At 38.4% G+C, this 20,620-nt stretch overlaps 2 protein-coding genes and 1 pseudogene across 19 annotated transcripts; 2 read left to right on the plus strand and 1 right to left on the minus strand.

Moving 5' to 3' along the window:
* Positions 1-27: 27 nt before the first annotated feature.
* On the minus strand, positions 28-1,921 carry LOC120104939 (pentatricopeptide repeat-containing protein At1g62914, mitochondrial-like). Its single transcript, XM_039116893.1, has 2 exons — positions 1,609-1,921; positions 28-794 (listed from the first exon to the last, which is right to left on the minus strand). Exons 1-2 carry the CDS (start codon positions 1,919-1,921, stop codon positions 28-30), a joined length of 1,080 nt encoding a protein of 359 aa, XP_038972821.1.
* On the plus strand, positions 1,773-2,942 carry LOC103719282 (annotated as a pseudogene).
* Positions 2,943-5,398: 2,456 nt separating this feature from the next.
* On the plus strand, positions 5,399-18,682 carry LOC103719275 (putative pentatricopeptide repeat-containing protein At1g13630). Of its 18 annotated transcripts, none has more exons than XM_008808451.2 (8): positions 5,399-5,844; positions 6,477-7,991; positions 8,761-8,897; positions 11,389-11,472; positions 12,580-12,669; positions 12,765-12,867; positions 17,313-17,492; positions 17,633-18,682. In XM_008808451.2, the coding sequence occupies exons 1-3, from the start codon at positions 5,463-5,465 to the stop codon at positions 8,793-8,795; spliced, it is 1,932 nt and encodes a 643-aa protein (XP_008806673.2). In that variant the 5' UTR covers positions 5,399-5,462; the 3' UTR covers positions 8,796-8,897; positions 11,389-11,472; positions 12,580-12,669; positions 12,765-12,867; positions 17,313-17,492; positions 17,633-18,682. The 18 variants fall into 18 exon arrangements, with proteins under 18 accessions (XP_008806673.2, XP_038972848.1, XP_038972849.1 ...); XM_026809313.2 differs by having other exon boundaries at positions 5,400-5,844; positions 6,477-8,675; positions 11,394-11,472; XM_039116919.1 differs by having other exon boundaries at positions 5,401-5,844; positions 6,477-8,651.
* The last annotated feature ends 1,938 nt before the right edge of the window (positions 18,683-20,620 follow it).

Consider the following 20,620-nt stretch of genomic DNA (forward strand, 5'->3'; position numbering starts at 1 on the left):
TTCCAAGTCTTACTGTGACAAAATTTATTAGTATCTGGTAGTTCTGCAACTAAGATAGCAGGCTCTAATCACACTGAGGGTAGACTCCGAGTCTCTGAAATTATTCTGCAGCAATTCACAAAGGGATGGCGCCGAACCAGACCCTAAAGAGAAGCAGACATAACTAAGTTGTTTAAGTGTAGCTACTACTTTTAATTTTTCTGAATAATTTCTAGGATTTGAAACGTGGACCTCCTGAAAGGAAAGCCCCAACTGAGCTAAAGACATGAGGGTGTTGAAAGTGACAATGCAAGGTTTGACCTCTTTTCGACCCTGCATGTCTTGGAAGAAGGATATGGCATCCTGCAACCTCTGCTGCTTGCAAAGACTGTCAATGAGGATGTCATAAGTGTATTCACTATGAGTAACCCCACGGGCTCTGATTTCTTTGTAGATGCCCCAGACCATATCTGTATGTCTTAAATTGTACATCAAACTGTCATAAGTGGATATTGAAGCTTGCATGTTCGGGTTGTCCATCTTGCTGAGAACACAAAGGGCATCATGAATCATTTCCAATCGAGAATAAACATTTGCCAAGACGTCCCATACTATACTGCAAGAATCCCAGTCTCTGAAGTTATTCTGCAGCAATTCACAAAGAGATGGCGTCAAACCAGACCCTAAAGAGAAGCAGACATAACTAAGTTGTTTAAGTGTAGCTATTACTTTTAATTTTTCTAAGCAATACCTAGGATTTGAAACGTAGACCTCCTGAAAAGAAAGCCCCAATGGAGCTAAAGTATAGCTATTGACTGCAACGCACAGGGCATATCAAAATGCAAATACAAGATACGTAAAATACAACAGACTAATTTCTTTTCTTACAACACCTATCATCTTAGGTGGTTTTCCCCCCTTCTTTGTGTGTACTTGCATCAGTATTTTGATTTTTACGGGACCTTTCCGCTTGGAAAAGGCTAATTGCCGGGCATCTAGTAAATGACGAAGTAACCAAATATTTAGCATGAAAAGACAAGGAATTTAGATTAATCTAAAATAGGGTTGTATGCATCTGTTATAAAACATATGTGTGCCCGTAGTATATTTTGACAATCATAGCTTGCAACGCAAATAATGACTGCAGCTCATTTTTCTTGATGAAAGCACTACATATAACAGTACACAACTCCTCATCTGGTTATATGCCAACATACAACATCATCTTTAGAAACATTGTTGCTTCATTTACAAAATTTCTTTTGCAAAATCGATTGATTGCTGCACTGAAATCTTTGATTGAAACTTCAAACCCAGATCTTATAATTCTGTTAAAGAGCATAATGGCTTTATCCGGCATTCGTTTTGCACATTGTGCTTTGACTATTGTGGTATAAGCAAATTTCCTCAACCTGACATCCTTATCTAGAAGAGAATCTAGAAACTTTTCAGCACAGTCTACTTTGTCTTTCAAGCAAAGGATATTAATAAGAAGGTTATATGTTACAGGGGTAGGCATAAGATTGTGTCGTAACATTTCGTCATGTATGCAAAAAGCCATTTCTATATTTTGCACTTCACAAAATCCATGCATAAGTGTATTATATGTAATTTGATCAGCACATATACCTGATATATGCATATCCTTGAGAATGTCAATAGCCTTTTGTAGCCTCCCTTGCTTACAGAGCCCCTTCATGACTACACTGTATGTAATAACATTGGGCATGATTGCTTTCTCAATCATTTCGTTGAACTTTCTTAACATTAAATCAGTATTTTCAGCTCCAACAAAGGCATCCATAAGAGTGGCGTAGATCACTACTGTTGGATTTATTCCATTAAGCTCAATTTGCCTAAGAAAGTGCTCTGCCACAGTTAACTTTTCAATCTTGCAAAAAGCAAAAATTAGGGTATTATATGTGACGGAAGTCGGCAGCATGGTGCAGAAATTCCGGGTGGGCGACGTCGTAGGCGTCGGCTGTGACGAATGCGACGATTGCAAGAGGGGATGGGAAGCTACTGTCCCAAAACCATTCTCACATATAGCAACATCTACCACGATGGCGCGGTAACTTACGGTGGATACTCCGAGAGGATCGTCGTCGAGGAGCACTATGTTCTGCGTTTTCCCGACGGTTTGCCCAAGGATGCCTGCGTGCCGCTTTTGTGCGCCGGAATCACCGTTCACAGCCCCATGTGGTACTACGGGCTCGCTGAGCCCGGGACGCACTTGGGTGTGGTTGGGCTTGGCGGGCTTGGCCATCTGGCCGTGAAGTTCGCCAAGGCTTTTGGGGCCAAGGTCACGGTCATCAGCACGTCGCCGAGCAAGGAGACGAAAGCAATCGAGCATCTCGGAGCAGATGCATTTCTTGTTAGTCGCAATGCTGAGCAAATGAAGGTACGGAATATTTGTGATAGGTCCAGATTAGATCCAGATTAATTATTATTGGTCAGGTCTTTAGTTGCTCGAACATAATAGCTTTTTTTTTCTGACACTAATTTCTTTCTGCAAAATATTTGTCTTGAGAACTTCTTATTATTATTATCTATTTTGTGTCAGTGAACCTTTTCGCCACCTTTTCTGACTCGCAAACTTGAGTAGGATCTAGTTGGCTTCATCTTGAGCTTATTAATAATTTTCATTTGCCAACTATGGATGGTTTTCCCCCTTCTGTTACATGCGCGTAGGCTGCCGCACGTACCATGAATGGTATCCTGACACAGCCTCGGCGAAACATTCTCTGTTGCCCTTGATGGAGCTCTTGAAGTCTCATGGTAAGCTGGGTTTGGTAGGTGCACCCGAGGAGCCACTCGAGCTACCAGCATTTCCTCTACTTGTAGGTAATAAATCCTTATTCTAGTGAACTTTGGTTTTAAGAGTACCTCTATCTGGCTAGCTGTGCGTTTGACATATATAATCAAATTTGGAGTAGATCATGTAGATTAAGATGAAATTTTTGTCAATAGATATACTGACGTTCCTCTCCCTTCCCCTTAACACTACAAGAAAAATGAGACTTAGCGACGCTTTTTAAAGTCTTTCCCGACGCTTATAAGTGTCGGTAAAGGTTCGTCCGACGCTATCAAAAGCGTCGCCGAAGCGTCGGCGATACCTGAGTGGGAAAAAATTTTTCCGATGCTTTGGGAAAGCGTTGTAAAAGATCGGTTTTTAGCGACGCTTAAAAGCGTTGCTAAAAGCCTCAAATTTTTTTTAAAAAAATAATTTTCTTCAGAAGACGAGCCGCCGGCGAGGACGAAGACGAGCCGGAGCTCGATCCCTCAACGGCTGCCCTAACCTCGACGTCGAAGCCAGGAAAGTGGGTTCGGGAGGCTGCAACTCACCATGTGATTGTTATCAAGAAACCACAAGAACCTTAACTCACCATGGATTACTCAGGAGGCTGCAACACCAGAGTCTCCTTCTTGCCGCCTCTCTCCCGCTACAACCACCGCCGCTGCTCGCGTCTCCTTCCCGCGCTCGAAGGCCCTCCTCCGCCTGATTCAATCATGGCCGAGCAAATCGAGAAAGCATTTCTGAAGCAACCGAAGGTGTTTCTCTGCTCAAAGAAGGCTGGGAAGGGAAAGAGGCCTGTTAATAGGAAAGATGAATCTTCTTTCCAAACACTATCATAAGAAATCTAGAACGAAGAACAAGAACAGGTTGCTCACCCAAAAGGAGGAAGGCCCCAATGACGGCGGCATCTCGAAGAGCACCACACGAACCCTGTGGATGGCCCCAGTGATGACCTCGAAGCCGTCGCCAAAGTACGCCCTCTTCCTGACGGAGTTGCCGAGGTTGATGGCGCCGTCGGCGAAGCTATGGGGGAAGCGGGCGGCTGGAGGGTCGGCGGGGTCACAGCGACGAAGAGGGAGAGCTTGAGGAGGGAGGAGTCGGGTATGGCGGCTGGGATTGAGAGGGAAGAGATCTAACGATGAGAGGAGGAGAGGAGAGGAGAGGAGAGATTTTAAGGGATTGAGGTCGGCGCAGGGGTATGAGAGGAGGAGAGGAGAGGAGAGATTTTAAGGGATTGAGTCGGCATAGGGTGTAGCTAGGGCATCAATCGAGATTGTGAAGGGATTTGGTCTCCGACGACGCTTATAAGCGTCGTCTTAGGTCCAGACCTTCGGCGACGCTTTTAAGCGTCGTCTTAGGTCTAGCTTTACTAGCGTCGGCAAAGTTTGGCACCGAACAAAGATTTCCCGACGCTTCCTTCTAACATCGGAAAATCTAGCTTTTTCTGTAGTTAAATTTCCTTTCAAAAAAAAAAAAACTACTAGCATTCCACGTGGCAAGGGAACGAGAATCGTAGTTTGATAACAAATTTGCTCAACTTAACCTACCTATCACGATCAATCAGCTATTACGACCCACTACAAACTTAGCGACCAAGACATATGATTAATTTATATTGTGACGGATATTTTTTTTTTTTTATAAACACACCACAATCGACATATGATTACAAAAAACAAAATACCACAAATAATGCATTATATTTTTTCAATGCATGCCGATCGACCGATAATTAAAAAAAAATGCCACAAACAATGCATTATGTAAACATGCTATCCCTGACCAGCCAAAAAGCAACTTGATATTTATCTATGTTGGGCCTAGATCTTTGCAACTATTTAAGTAAGAAACTCTTTGAATACCAAAATTATTCTCCTCAGTTGTATAAGCTCACAACATCATGCATATTTTGGGAGGCATCATAATATCATATACATATGCTATAAACATCTAAGTATGTGCTACTTTGGACATGCCATATAATAATTAATAAAACCAAATATCTGAGATGTACTACCATCTTTGGTTGCTAAATAGAGAAGTGTGATCCATGGGATAAACCCTAACTCAAGCCAACCTACCAAGCTAATAGGGCTTCTCCCGAGTTGCAACAAGACACGAGTTTAAATAATGCGCACAATCAAAGGCATATGGATTTTCCATCAAAGGCATATGGATCATGGAGGAGGACCATCGGTGAGTTCGAAAGCATGGTGCTAGCTCGTAGGACGACTCAGATGATTATTGACTTTCAGGCGGTACATTTGTTCAGGGAGGCAAACCGGGCAGCAGACTGGGTTGCCTCCTTTGTCGTCCGGTATTTCGGAGGTTTTCTTTGGACGTTTGCATCAGGCATTTTCCTACATTTGTATTTTTTACTTTCCTATGATTTGGATGGTTGTACTCACATTCGATCTATATGAGATGAGTAGCCGCTTTTACCAAAAAAAAAAAAAAAAATGGTGCTAGCGCTCAATGCGGGCTGCCGATGTAAAAAATAAAAAAAAATAAAAAATAAAAAGACCTGCATCCAATCCCGAACCCGAAATCAAACTGGACCCGATTTGCAGCCCGGGCTTCGCCTTGGCCCGGGACATTGGCTCTCATTGGGAAAAAAAAAGGGGAAGGGCTGGCCGGCTAGGGTTGTCTTTTCCCGCTTCTACGCCATGATAACCCTCCCTCTTCGATGCTCTTCCGATCGAAGTTCCGTCCTTTCTGCCGATTCCCTCCTCAGCTTCCAGCCCCCAAGCCCACGATTTCCTCGGCGGCGGCGGCGGAAGCGGCGGACGAGCTCTTTATTGATTCGTCGACATCCAAGAATCCGGTGAGAGAAATCCTAACCCTAGCGAAACGAGGGCATGGGCCACTGTTTCTTCCCCCTAATCGGACGCGGGTCGATAGGCAATCCCGCGGGGCCGGGAAAGATGGAAACTTTATGGATTGGGAGGTGGCAAGAACTAGATTAGAGGACGCCAGGCTTGCTCGTCTGGAGACTTGCCATGCTTTGGCTCGGGAGGGGAGGTTGAAGGAGATAAACAGCGTTTTGCAGCAAATGCTGCACGAAGAAGGTTTGATTGTTTTTCTTTTTTACTTAAAACTTTTAGTTTCAAAACACTGATAGTCTTGGTTCTATTGTACATTGGATTTGATGACCCCCTTTTCTCCCAATGTTCTATTAAATTGCAGTTTCTTTGTTATTTACTGTGTTTTTGCATATTATGATCACCTTTTCGGATTACCTTTTGTTGTTTTAATGTCAATTGTCCAGATCGATTTTTGGCATCAATATTGCCTGATTTTGATAATAGAAGCATACAACCCTATCTTAGATTAATCTAAATTCCTTGTCTTTTCATGCTAAGTATTTGGTTACTTTGTCATTTACTAGATGCCTGGCAATTAGCCTTTTCCAAGCGGAAAGGTCCCGTAAAAATCAAACTACTGATGCAAGTGCACACAAAGAAGGGGGGAAAACCACCTAAGATGATAGGTGTTGTAAGAAAAAAAATTAGTTTGTTGTATTTTACATATCTTGTATTTGCATTTTGATATGCCCTGTGCATTGCAGTTAATAGCTATACTTTAGCTCAGTTGGGGCTTTCCTTTCAGGTGGTCCACGTTTCAAATTCTAGGTATTGCTTCGAAAAATTAAAAATAATAGCTACACTTAAATAACTTATTTATATTTGCTTCTCTTTAGGGTCTGGTTCGGCGCCATCCTTTTGTGAATTGCTGCAGAATAACTTCAGAGACTGGGATTCTTGCAGTATAGTATGGGACATGCTGACAAATATTTATTCTCGATTGGAAATGATTCATGATGCCCTTTATGTTCTCAGCAAGATGGACAGCCTGAACATGCAAGCTTCAATATCCACTTATGATAGTTTGATGTACAATTTAAGACATACAGACATGGTCTGGGACATCTACAAAGAAATCAGAGCCCGTGGGGTTACTCATAGTGAATACACTTATGACATCCTCATTGACAGTCTTTGCAAGCAGCAGAGGTTGCAGGATGCCATATCCTTCTTTCAAGACATGCAGGGTCGAAAAGAGGTCAAATCTTGCAATGTCACTTTCAACACCCTCATGTCTGGATTATGTAATGCAGGTTTGGTAGAGGTTGCTAAATCTATCTTCTCTCTGATACTTAAATATGGGTTGCGTCCAGACAGATACAGTTATACTACTCTCATACATGGGTTGTGTGTAGCAGGTTCAATGGAGGAAGCTTTGAAGCTTTCTGAGGACATGGAGAAGGATGGCATATTGCTTGATGTTGTGGCGTATAACATTCTCATAAATGGATACCGTTTACTTGGGCTGATGAGTGAGGTTTCGAAGCTCATCAACATGATGACTTTACAAGGGCTGAGGCCAGACCTTATTACTTATACTATACTGATTACAGGGCATTGTGAAAAGGGTGATGTTGAAGAGGGATTGAGGGTGCGGAGGGAGGTCATTGCTCGAGGGATTCAGTTGAACATTGTTGCATACAGTGTGCTTTTGAATGCTCTGTTTAAAAAAGGAAAAATTGGTGAAGTACATCAGTTGCTTGGTGAGATAGAAGCTATTGGTTTGCACATGGATTTGGTAGCATATTCCATCCTGATCCATGGGTACTGCAAACTAGGAGAAATTGAAAGGGCGCTTCAAGTGTGCCAAATGATGTGCTCCAAACAAGTGATGCCTAATTCATTTACTCATGGGGCAACTCTTTCAAGCCTGTGCAAGAAAGGGATGCTGGTGGAAGCAAGGTGGTATTTGGACAATCTAGCCAGTAGTGGTCAGATGGTGGACATCATTTTGTACAATATTGTGATTGATGGCTATGCAAAAATTGGTGATGTTGACGGTGCACTTGAGTTGTATGAACAGATACTTAAGCTAGGGTTATCTCCAACTATTGTCACATATAATACCCTAATTTTTGCCTTTTGCAAGATTGAAAAGTTAACTGTGGCAGAGCACTTTCTTAGGCAAATTGAGCTTAATGGAATAAATCCAACAGTAGTGACCTACACCACTCTTATGAATGCCTTTGTTGGAGCTGGAAATACTGATTCAATGTTAAGATTGTTCAATGAAATGATTGAGAAAGCAATCATGCCCAATGTTATTACATACAGTGTAGTCATGAAGGGGCTCTGTAAGCAAGGGAGGCTACAAAAGGCTATTGACATTCTCAAGGATATGCATATATCAGGTATATGTGCTGATCAAATTACATATAATATACTTATGCAAGGATTTTGTGAAGTGCAAAACATAGAAATGGCTTTTCGCATACATGACGAAATGTTACAACACAATCTTATGCCTACTCCTGTAACATATAACCTTCTTATTAATATCCTTTGCTTGAAAGGCAAAGTAGACTGTGCTGAAAAGTTTCTAGATTCTCTTCTGGATAAGGGTGTCAGGTTGAGGAAATTTGCTTATACCACAATAGTCAAAGCACAATGTGCAAAAGGAATGCCGGGTAAAGCTATTATGCTCTTTGACAAAATTATAAGATCTGGGTTTGAAGTTTCAATCAAAGATTTCAGTGCAGCAATCAATCGATTATGCAAAAGAAATTTTGTAAATGAAGCAACAATATTTCTAAAGATGATGTTGTATGTTGGCATATACCCGGATGAGGAGTTGTGTACTGTTATATGTAGTGCTTTCATCAAGAAAAATGAGTTGCAGTCATTATTTGCGTTGCAAGCTATGATTGTCAAAAGTGGTATTCTTGCCCCGGATATCCAGTAAGGAGTTTATTTATGAAGCATAGCAAATTCAAGGGACTTTATATGTTCAAGCTTGATGGCACTGTGTTTATATGCATGAGCTATTGTACCCGGAAATTCTTTCAACAAAAGTTAGTTTAACACGAGCACTGACTGTTAGTTCTTTTGTCTTATATGCTGTGATCTTAAGCTTCATCTATCAATTTTGTTCTGTGTATAACTTACTTATCAATCTTGTAGGGGTTCAAATTATCTATTTCGAAACAATTATCTAGCAAGGAAAGATAATTGAAGCATGAAGTAGTCTAGTGATTCATATGATGACCTCAATATTTGAGGGGAAATTTGTCGCATCAGGAGATATCGGCGAGGTCAAGGTATGATAAACATCTTATGTAACATATTCCTGTTGATGATGATATGGTTTTGTCAGGTCAAACTTTTTTATGTAGCTGTTGCTCATTTCACCATTTTGTCTATTCTCTGAAATATTAAATGTAGAGAAGAATTCTGAAAAGAAAATTCAAGCATACCTGTTTTTGGTGCTGAGGTTTTTCCATCTGTTTTTACTTTGCTCTCTTTTTTCTTTATTCCTTAGAAAGATGCTCTGTTATGAGTAATTTCGCTTGCTTAAAATTTTCATCTAAGCTTATATTTTTCCAAAAACAGAGATCCCACCCACCTGCTCATCATCCGTACCATGCTTTTCAATTGAATCTTTCTGTCATGAAATTGATTGCTAGAATCTTTGTTTTTACTTGTTTACTTCGAATACCAATCACTGCCTCTAAGCTTTATGGTGGTGCATGTACCCTTTATGGGATCATTTCAAAATGGACAAGTTAAATTTTCATGTTATCACATATATTAGGCTTTTGTTACCTACTCCACATATATTCTTCATGTGGATGTCATGCATCACCTTTGGTTGTGGTACCACCAAAGTGTGGCCCTTTTCAACTTTTCTGACTCCACTTTGACCCAGTCCAAGCCTCTCCTTCCCTGCAGCTAGCAGCCCCTGTTTCCACTTGGAATGCAATTATGTCCTTTAACAACCAAATATAATACAAAGACACTTAGAAGAGAGAGAGAGAGTGCATGAGGCTACCAATATGGGGCCCAAGCATTTTCTGGATCTTGCTGCTGCCCATCACCACCTGTAATCTAATATTATAGCAAGTTGCTTAAATTAATAAGTAGGGAAGAAGTATAGGACAAGTAATGAATCTCAGTGGACAGAATAATGGAATAATGGGGCAACTGTTCCCAATTAAAGTGACAGTCTGGTGATTTATCAATTAGTTCATCAATGTCCAATGTTTGGTTTGAGCTTGGTTCTTATTTATTATTTTTATTAGCAAAAGCAACATGTCTACTTCTTACTTGTAGGCATGGTTGTTGCAATAGAACATCTAGTTAGTAGTACCATTAAACCTAGTCGATTGACCTAATCGAAGACATTTTTTTAATTAAACCACTAGTATGACCGGCAATTTTTAGCAGTATATTTTTTTATCATACTTATGTGATATGCTAAATATATATGTATATGTTATATAAATATCGGGTCCGCGAGTTTGGGCTATTGGGCTCATAAATTATTGCTCCATGCTCGGCCGGTTTTAGACCGGGCCGAACTCAAAAGTTTTATAACCTAAGCTCAGATAGACCTATGAAAATTATTGACCCAATCTTTCGATAATAAGAGCTGGGTTGAGTAGGCCATTGTGCATCACCCAATGTGCATCCCTGCTAACATCAGGTTCTCCAAAAATTCAGGAACATCTAATAAAAGATTATAGAGGTTAACTGATATCTAATAGATATTTAGGAACATCTTCCCCTCCTTTTTTTTCTCTTTTCATATGGAAGAACAAGTACTAATCTGCTTGCTAGAGTTGAATTTTTCATGTCTCCAAAAAAAAAGGAAGGTAAAAGTCTTGTTAGCGTAGCGATCCAAGATGGAGCTAAAGAGACAACATGAAGGAAGCTAATGAGACATGAGGTGATTTTGTAGTAAAATTTAACAGTGAGAATATTGAGGCAAGTTATGGTTGTCAGTATGAAGTTGATGACATTTTGTATAGATATATTTTGACTATCTTTAAAATCAATTTTTGGATCTCTCTAGCTGCTATGGCTTGAAGTGATATAGAGAAGACATGCCAAGACCGGTGAAGTATTTGATGATTATAGCTTTTAGTTTGAGACTATAAGGGTTACAGAGGTGCCCTCTTTGTCCATAGAGGTTTATCATGTAGCAATTGTAAGCCTTTAAGGAAGCTTAGGCTGGAGCTAAATCACTGGTTATACTAGAGGATGCAAGGAATACCCATGGTAATGCAATTAAAAGATGAGATAAATTTCGCAGAACTGAATGAAATGAGCATTGCTTCGAATAAGGTGACTATACAAGATCTCAAACATGCCAATGTTAAATATAGAGTTTTTAATGCTAGAATGAAGTCTACTTTGGAGAAAATGATAACAAAACATTTTTCTAAATTACAGAATGTCTAAAGGATTTGGAGACCATGGTAGTTTTGTACTTGTCCATTAAATCCCAAAAGAGCCAAGAATGTTGTGGTCCGTTTGATATCTTTTTGATTGCTTTTAATGAATAATCATGTGAAAGAAAAACTTAAGATTTATGTCTCCTTGGCAATTTGAGGTTCCATCAAGTTTCGATCTGATTTCAATCTTGAATTGTTTAATTAAATTAATAGTATAAATCAACATGAACAATTTCATGTACATGCATGGTATATGATATTATATTATAATTTATCGTTCTTTCCTACCACAAGGCTTTCATTTATCTTTTCTAATTGTATCAAAAATTTGATTCTTTTTATGGTTTTCTTTTAGGCCAGTTTTACTGTATAATGGCCTAGCAATATGAACCATTTCTTGCATCTGGTGAATACTAGCAGTCAGCATCCACAGCTCAAGGTACCCTATGAAGTAATATGTAATACTTAAGTGCACATAATCTTATAGATGTTGGTCAATTAATGACATTTCATTCTCACGGTATGAACAAATTAGATTGATTATAGTGAGCATGTATAATATACTACTCATAAAAATAAAGACAAAAATGATATCTTTACTTCTCTTTGCAAATGAAATTTGTAGTTCGTAAATTTTAACTATTTCTATCGGTGGTCAGCTTCATTGTTTCTATTCTTACTGGTCACTGAAGATTAATTCTCCATTTTGTAGATGAAAGTTAAGTCGTTTGGACTGAGACTAAGAGCTTTCCATGGGAATTAAGAACAAATACTTAACGAGCTTTGAAGCAAATTTGGTTTGATAATGCTAAGATATATAGGTCTTTAGCTATTTAATGTTCTTATTTTGCAAAATGGAGATTTCTCTATGTGGAAGTTAAAGTGCATTTTGAAGCAAATAGCATTTGAACACATCTCAATTATTTTGTTAATTAGTAGTTTATTAAGAGGCTTGTTTTGGTGAGTCTTAAATTGTTGGATCATTTTATATCCTGTAGTTTTAGGCTACAGGTCAAGTCGAAGAAAGGGCTCTTTCTATCCATCCTATATGTTGTCTTTTCTTTCTATGTCGAAAGTAATTTAGAATTATGAAAAAATCATCCAAAGTTTGTGGAAGTTTGTAATGTACAAAACATAAGCACAAACATTTTTAACCTAGAACTCCAATTAGACTTGCACTATCTCAAAGTCTAGAAGACACATACACATACACGCATATAGGCCATGATATTTCAAATCTTGTTAATATCTATAGGAGGCTTTGCTTAAGAAAAGAAGAGATGAACAGATACAGCAATTATAATATCGTTGAGAATCAATAAGTATAGTGTTGATTCAAAAGTTTATAACGGTTATGAAGATTTTCAATTTACATGAATATATGATATGGCCATAATTGATTGTGACTCTGAATTTGCTCTATATACTTGGTACAAAATTTCTTGGCATTTCTTTCTTTCTCTGTTTTGACCTGTTTGACTCAAGGGTGCCACCTTTTTCTCTGTTTCATCTATTTGCTCTGTTTTTTGATATGAAATGGAGGCAGGAGCAGAAGGGGAGGGTGATACCAATACTCTGTTGCAGAAGGGGGTTCCTTCACTTATCTCCTCTCCACCATCTCTATTATTCTCAGAAGGTACTTTGCTTACATCATTGATCCATATGTTGTTTGTTTCTTTTTGTGTTGTTTTTCAATGTATTGGGAGTGTTTATGCTTAACTTTTTGATCAGAGGTTTGTGCACAGGATGAGTGCGATGCAGGGAGGTCGGATTGCTGCTTCTAATTTTCAAGTAATTGTTAAGAGTTCGTTGGCACTTGGAGGATTGCTATAAGGTGTCCTTTTTTTGCTTCTCTTTCTTTCCTCTCTCTTATCCTTCTTTATAAATTGGGTTTATTGGACAGCAGGATGGAATAGGACTTTGGGCAAATTATCAATTTTTAAATTCTGTTTTTTCTTTTTTTTTTTGATCTTTTTTTAAACCCTGGATTTGATATTGAAGTTCTTATAGATGGGCTTTTCTATGTTGGTTTCCTGATGTTTGTGATCTCTGTTCCTGATCAATATAATGCTCTAATTTCTTGGGTTGGTGTGTTCTGTTTGATGTGCCGAAGTTGGCAAGATGTGCCGAAGTTGGGCCTCTGCACTTGCTCTCTAATATTCTTCTCGCAAGTAATTGGATTTGTATGACCGAATTGAATTAGATTACTATTTGAGTGGTTTCTTGGCGTTTGATTGATATCAATGGTTCTACCTAATGACTTTGTTTACTTAGGATATTCATTATCTGCAGTTGTTCCATATGCAATTAACTAGAGAATTATCTTTGATTGTTTATGTTTAGCAATTGCCTTATAGCCAAACAATTTTAAATCATTTTTTTGGTATCTATCTTTTTAGGTCATTGTTACTGAAAAATAGCTTTAGATTTGCTGGTCAAATATATAGCAAATCATTTCTACAGCTTCATGACAGCTATTGGTTCTTGACAGCTAAATATTTTTATAGTAAAAACTACTTCGCTTAAAAATGGTTTTTAATCTTAAAATACAGTTTTTGCCAAAAAAAATAGTTATCTAAGCCAAAAGCTACGGCATCCTCAAATGGAGCCTAAGAGATAATTTTTTTTTTTAGTTGATAGTTAGACTTCTTTCTACCTGAAAAATTGGTAGAGAGAGAAAAATGAGGCCTCGAGAACCAAAAGTTGCTTCTCCTCCCATAGTGCATTTAATATATTACCATCATAAGAGGTTGGAAGAGTTTCTTTTTATTTTAATATTTTCTTCCTCCCTTTTGGCTTGGAATTTATTTAATGAACATAAGCTTTTAAATTGCTCAAGGATTTAACCTTGCACAAATCTGCATGTGAAATGTTTATCCAATGATGGAAAAGCTAAGTGTAAACCCACCTTTGCTCCATGTGTGTGATAAAACTAGACTTTATATACCAGTTTGACTAAGCTTCTCTTAGAAAGAGGGGATTTTGTACTTATCCAAAATTAGTAATGCATTATCCAAATCAAAGATTAACATCATTAATCATGGTCTTTGTTGCTAAAAGTATCTATGAACTAAAAATTATATATTTTAGTGATCTCTAACTACATCAAATGAATACAAAAATGAATAGTTTCTATTGTACTACTGTGCTAAAATATATGATAAAATTCATCACTTATACATATTAAAATATATATAGATTGGAAACCGATAAATTTTAATAATTAGGTCATAGGAAAATATGATCTTATATCATTTTAATCAAATATTTTTGTATCCAATTGATGTATAGGTTAAAGACAACTAAAATACGTGATTTTTAAACTTGAGACAAGTTGATACTTTCTCCTCTCAAGAGACGAAAGTTGCATAGAGTGTAGAGTGTGTGTGTTATCTATCTATAAATGTATGCATGTATGTATATATATATGTATATATAGATATATATACACCAGAAATATAAACATACAATATAGTAAAAAATAATTTTTTTTAAAAAACTAAATGATAAGAGTGATGATATACCTGGATTAGATAAATAGTTTTTTATTTTTAAATTTTGAAAAAGTCCAATTTAAAAAAGAAGCCAGTGGGTTGGGATGTGGATAAGAGATAGATAGCGGCTTATTTTTCCTAAATAGAATCGAATTGGTTTGGGATATCTAAAAAAATTATATTGATAAGAAATAAAAGCAAATGAAAAGTAGAGTTGCACTACTAATTTCTTAATTATATTTTTTTGTTCAGATATTTCTGAAGAGAGAAACTAAGGATATTGTAGTCACAAAATTTTAACAGAAAGAATCTAAAAAAGCATTTCTCTCTTTCATTTAATCATATAGTATATATGCATATACATATATACACATTTATATGTATATGTTTATGCATATACGTATATATAGTATTTAAATATATAAATATATCTACATATAAATATACATAAGTAAATATATTATTATCATACATATATGTATTATTATTTATTATTAACAATAAATTATATTATCATTAATGTTATTTAACTAGTAAAATTATGAATGTAGTCAACATCAAGAAAAATGGGCACAAAGTGAAAGATATTCTTTTTCTCTCAATCTCTCCATTTTCAAATGACTTCGGGGCATGGGAGGCTCATAATCAATCGACCCCATTCTAGTTATTTTGGATGGATGCCATGACTTTTATCTTTTACTTTTACACTTTTATCTAATATTTCGTTGGGGTGAAATGGATGCATGTCACTTTACTAAAAGTAACTTTTAGTAGCTAACTCCAAGTTATAGTAGATAGTGTCTTGTTTAGCTCGATCATGTGTTTTATCCTTTTGTGAATGATATTCCTATATATTTATCTTCTGTAACAATGATCCCACGAGTCAAGAGTCGATTGTAACCATGTAGCTTGTCTAAATCCCAACAACAGAAAGGATGTGAGAAAGAAAGTTCCCGTCTTTTCAAACTTTACTTGGTATCACTACAACCTCTCCGACGTTAGCCCTTTTGTTTCATATTCTTCAACCCCGTGTCCGCCCCTAAAATGTTCGTACTACACCTAGCGTTCATATTCATGATGTCATATTACCATATTAACTCCATCCTTTTAGAAAATTTGGGACAATTTTTGCCATGCAAGTAGAGATGAAAATAGATCGGATAATATCCATTCGGTAACAACTAAGGACCTCTCTCAAAATGGCGAGCCATAAGGTATTATTTGGGTTGCTTGATCCTGTATAAGTACCCAAGATCTATCCAGCGAATAACCGATGTTGAACTAAACACATGCCCGCACAGGTTCTCACATACTCCCTCCGTTCAAGCTCTGATGTTCTCGTCAGGCTACGTGTTGCAGTGTCCCCTAATCCATATTGGTTATGAGCTGAATTCGCTCTGATACCATTTGTAACAACCGAGGACCTCACCCAAAATGGCTAGCCAGAAGGTATTATTTGGTTCCTTGATCCTGTATAAGTACCCAAGATCTACCCAGCGAATAACCGATGTGGGACTAAACACATGCCCGCACGGGTCCTCACATAAATAATGTCACGCTCCTGCCTACGCGGGGCACATGAGGCACCCAGTGCCCACATGGAAACCACATGAGGAGGGAATACGGGGCTCCCCTTCCAGATATTGTTCAGTTCCGGAGCCTGCACGTGCGCACACGCACCGCTCAGATCTCTTTCCGGTTTTATTTTCCACCCAAAACGCGTCTGCATGATTTGGAGACACCCGCCTCATATGCCCAGGCTCTGAAACGAGTCTAGCCGATGTGGGATCTTTCATTCACCCATCTTCGGACGAGTCGTCCTCGACTTTGATACCAAATGTCACGCCCCCGCCTACGCGGGGCATGTGAGGCACCCAGTGCCCACGTGGGGGCCACTTGAGGGGGAACACGGGACTTCCCTGCCAGATATTGTCCGGTTCTGGGGTTCGCGCGCGCGCTCCGCTCAGACCCCTTTCGAGTTTTGTTTTCCACCCAAATTGTGTCTGCAGGATTTGGAAATACCTTCCTCATATGCTCAGGCTCTGAAATGAGTTTAGCCGATGTGGGATTTTTCACATTCATATCCATTTTCATATTCAAATCTATCTAGTTATGGGTAAAAAATTGTATCCATTTTTGTCAATATATATATATATAGACATAGATAGAGAGCTATTCGATTCGTATTTGAATATCTGATTTTATTTGTAGTCTTATTTAATTTTATATAGCACGCATAAACTTTTAAGTGAAGTAAACTACTATATTGATATGCTATTAACTTGATTTATCATCTTTTTAGTAATATCTTCGATTTTGTGAATATAAAGCTTAATTATTCATACTTTCAGTAGTTGGATCCTGACCCGTGGACTCCTTTTGCCCGCGTTTTTGTTGTTTGTCTTGTAAGCATTTCGGGATCCGATTTATATTGGTATCCGTTTAAAATAAATATTGATATGAATTTTTATATCTAACTAATATTTGTATCTATATTTATATTTATCAAACAAAATAAATATGAATATAAATATACTAGTATCCGATATGTATCTAATTCAATCTTAGCCCTACACCCAAGTGCTACAAGTGTCAAACTTCATTTGCTATAGGTTGTTTTTGTAATGGATTTTAGTTGCTATGGATGTTATTATATTGGCTCTTTGCTTCTCATGTGTTATATGATACATTTCGATGCAATTTTAAGAATCCATAACTACTCCTTATGTATTTCGAATCATGATTGTCATGTTGCTGACTATCAGCTGGATACTGATGATTTCAGTGATAGTTGGTGGTTGATCAGGAGCTATATTCAAGCAACTGAGGGGGTAACCATCTGTTTTTCTCTTCGTCATTCTTACTGACTGGATTAGATAACCCCTCCTCCTCCTTCCGCTCCTGCTGAGGTGCCGCTTCTCCTGCCAGCACCTGCACCACCACCAGATGGTTTCCTGGATTTATGGTGAGTGGTCACTTACTGCTTCCTTCTTTTTCCCTATTTTCCTTCTGAAGAAAAAGAAAAGTGGCTTCCTTGTTTACAGTAGAACTGTACACTAATTTGGCTTGCCCTTAAAACTTTTTTCCCCCTTATACATATTGCAGCTTACGGTCTCTCTCCTGCTGCGGACGATCTGCAAGCTGCTGCCCACCACTGTTTGAATGCGACCCCTACCATTATGATCTCATTTTCCTGAAGGACCTTTAGGGTTACAGCATGTGGAGTTTTTCCAAGTCTTACTGTGCCAAAATTTATTAGTATCTGGTAGTTCTGCAACTAAGATAGCAGGCTCTAATCACACTGAGGGTAGACTTCGTATTTCAGATGATTTAATTTACTACCTCATCTAATAGTCTTGTTCTTACTGAGAAAAATTCGAAGGCACCGTATTCATATTTGTACGCATACAGCACCCATGCTTGGAAAACTTGTGAGTAGAACCTGTAATGGTTCTTATGTAGTTATAGGTATCGTATCTCCTTTGATTGTAGTTCATAGGGAAAATACACAACGAAGTCCTTTGTACGAGGATTAAATAACAGAGAATTGGAGTACGCCTACTTTCTTAAAGAAATCAAGATAATTGGTGGAATGATCTTTTAACGAAGTTGGTGGCTGTTTGAAGTGAATGGCGTTCCAGAGTGTGTTCTTCGTTTTGTTCAGCTCTAAGCCAGCGTGCCTACCGTTCAGAGTGCGTAAGGATCTTCTCATGGTTTTCATCTGGAGGGTCTGCTTGTTGAATCAGCCCCAACCACCAAGCTACCAAAAGCTGAGAATGGTGCAAACTTGTGATGATAAACTAATGTGTCGATATATGTTCTCTACTAGCGTCACATCTTCACCGTTCCTTCAGTAGTACTGCTGCTACTTCTGGTGGGGACTGAAGAATCTAAGGTAAGCATTATATCTGGATCATCCTTGAAATGTGTAATCTGAACTATATGTGTCCCTGATATTTTGTGTATTTTGGAGCAAAACCTCTCAACAAGCGCATATTTTGTATATTTTGGAGCAAAACCTCTCAACAAGCGCATATTTTGTATATTTTGCCATTGTCATCGCCATTCTTGGACTGATGCTCTTTGGATTGCTCATTGGAAATATGCAAGTTTGTACATTCCAGTATTTCTCAAAAATCCAAATGATATCTTATTCCGTTTTCATGGACTACTCACGGTCTTTTCAACACGGAGACTAACAAGCAACAAATCCCAAAGATAAATTAACTCATAATTAATAGATTCAAAGACAACGAACATAAGAGAGGAAAGCAAGGGAGAAGCTCAACATGCAAATATTAATCACCTTTCCAAGTGAAGCAAGAAATCCATCAGAACAAGATTTATAAGGGAGATATTAATCTCCTCTCCTCCTCCTCCTAAAGAAATTCCATAATAGAACTACAAGAAACAATTCCTCACTGGAATCCTTAGGAACAAGATTTATAAGGACAAGTACAAGAGGAGGAGCTAGACAAGCAAACAATTATTGGATGCTAATACAAGCTTCGCCATCAAAGAAATAAGTTGAGACCAGCGATTCCTAGTAAAGTTGTGGCATGATGCAAGTACAAGTCTTTTTCCTCCTCTATTTTTTCGATTATTCAACAGTTCTATCTCCAAGCAACAATGGTCCGATCGGAGGAACGGAGGATTAAGAGCACTGACATGGAGCAATGGATGCGTCACCGGCATCTGCAGATGGCTGGCAACCCTTAATCTCCGAACGTTGCATCAAAATTTTCTCAGAGTTCCTTACTAGGGGTGTCAAACCAAATGAGCAGTTCAATCTCAACTCGGGCTCGGCTCAAAAAAACCTCGAATCAAGCTCAGTTTGAAGCTTACGAACCAAAGTAAGCGCAAACCAGTAGAACTGGTTCAGAATTAATCTCAAGCCGAGCCAAAAATCTAAATGTTGTTAGAAGAGAGTGAAAGCTGGAGGAGCACTAATTATAATGACTTGGAATGATTTCTCTTATTTAACAGAGTTCAAAGACTATCTAAATGTAAATAAGAAACAAAACACGAAAAAAATGGTATAATGCTTTCTATTTTAAGGCATGCTGTATGCAATGCTCTCTTAAAGTAGAATTTGGTGTGCTCTACTCTGTTATGATAAAAGGAATTTTGCCAAAAGGTTCAAAGAGTTTTTTCTTTTTTTCAGTTTTAATTTCTTAATCTACATTTACTCAAATACCAACCTACTGTTGGGGATGAAAGCACTCACCCTTCGATCGTGCTATTTCCTTTCTTGGATCCAAATTGCGGAAAGACGAATCGAGAAGTAGTAGAGAATAAATCAAACAATCACAAAAACAACAATTTACTTAGTTCACCCCAATACGGGTTACGTCCACAGAGGCCACACACACAGATTCAAAATATATTCAGCAAGGGTTACAACAATTTCTCTTCTCTTTTGGAGATTGCACAACTAGGGCTTACAAGAGAGATCCAAACCTTCTAGGGTTTACAAGAGAGATAGGACTCAAAACAAAACTCTCAACAACAACTTTAGGGTTCACAAAAGACCCCTATTTGTAGGTTTCCAACACATAAGAAAACTTTCCTACGAAACCCTAAGTCAAAAGCGCATCTTGCCACCGTTTCAATCAATCCCGTGATCAGGAGTCGACTGGTCACTTTCAGGGGTCGACTCCTGATAAGTTCGAGTCGACTCGAAAATCGTCGAGTCGACTCGGAAATCCTCGAGTCAGCTCAAGGGATCGACACCGAAAACTAGCACGCTCTGTCTTCCTGAGAGAGTCGACTCCTTCAATCTTGGAGTCGACTCGAGCAGACCTCGAGCCGACTCCCGCAGGGCTGGAGTCAACTCCTGCAAGCAATTGAGGGGGTAACCACCTGTTTTTCTCTTCGTCATTCTTACTGACTGGATTAGATAACCCCTCCTCCTCCTCCCGCTCCTGCTGAGGTGCCGCTTCTCCTGCCAGCACCTGCACCACCACCAGATGGTTTCCTAGATTTATGGTGAGTGGTCACTTACTGCTTCCTTCTTTTTCCCTATTTTCCTTCTGAAGAAAAAGAAATGTGGCTTCCTTGTTTACAGTAGAACTGTACACTAATTTGGCTTGC

Source organism: Phoenix dactylifera, unplaced genomic scaffold, assembly GCF_009389715.1.
Source record: "Phoenix dactylifera cultivar Barhee BC4 unplaced genomic scaffold, palm_55x_up_171113_PBpolish2nd_filt_p 000144F, whole genome shotgun sequence".
NCBI classification, from domain to species: domain Eukaryota; kingdom Viridiplantae; phylum Streptophyta; class Magnoliopsida; order Arecales; family Arecaceae; genus Phoenix; species Phoenix dactylifera.

Coding starts and splice junctions, on each gene's coding strand:
- LOC120104939 (XM_039116893.1), bottom strand. CDS start 1,921: ATGCTGCCGACTTCCGTCACATATAATACCCTAATTTTTGCTTTTTGC. Junction 795..1,608: donor CAAGGATATGCATATATCAG/GTATATGTGCTG, acceptor TGTGCGTTGCAG/TCAATAGCTATACTTTAGCT.
- LOC103719275 (XM_026809313.2), top strand. CDS start 5,463: ATGCTCTTCCGATCGAAGTTCCGTCCTTTCTGCCGATTCCCTCCTCAG. Junction 5,845..6,476: donor GCAAATGCTGCACGAAGAAG/GTTTGATTGTTT, acceptor GCTTCTCTTTAG/GGTCTGGTTCGGCGCCATCC.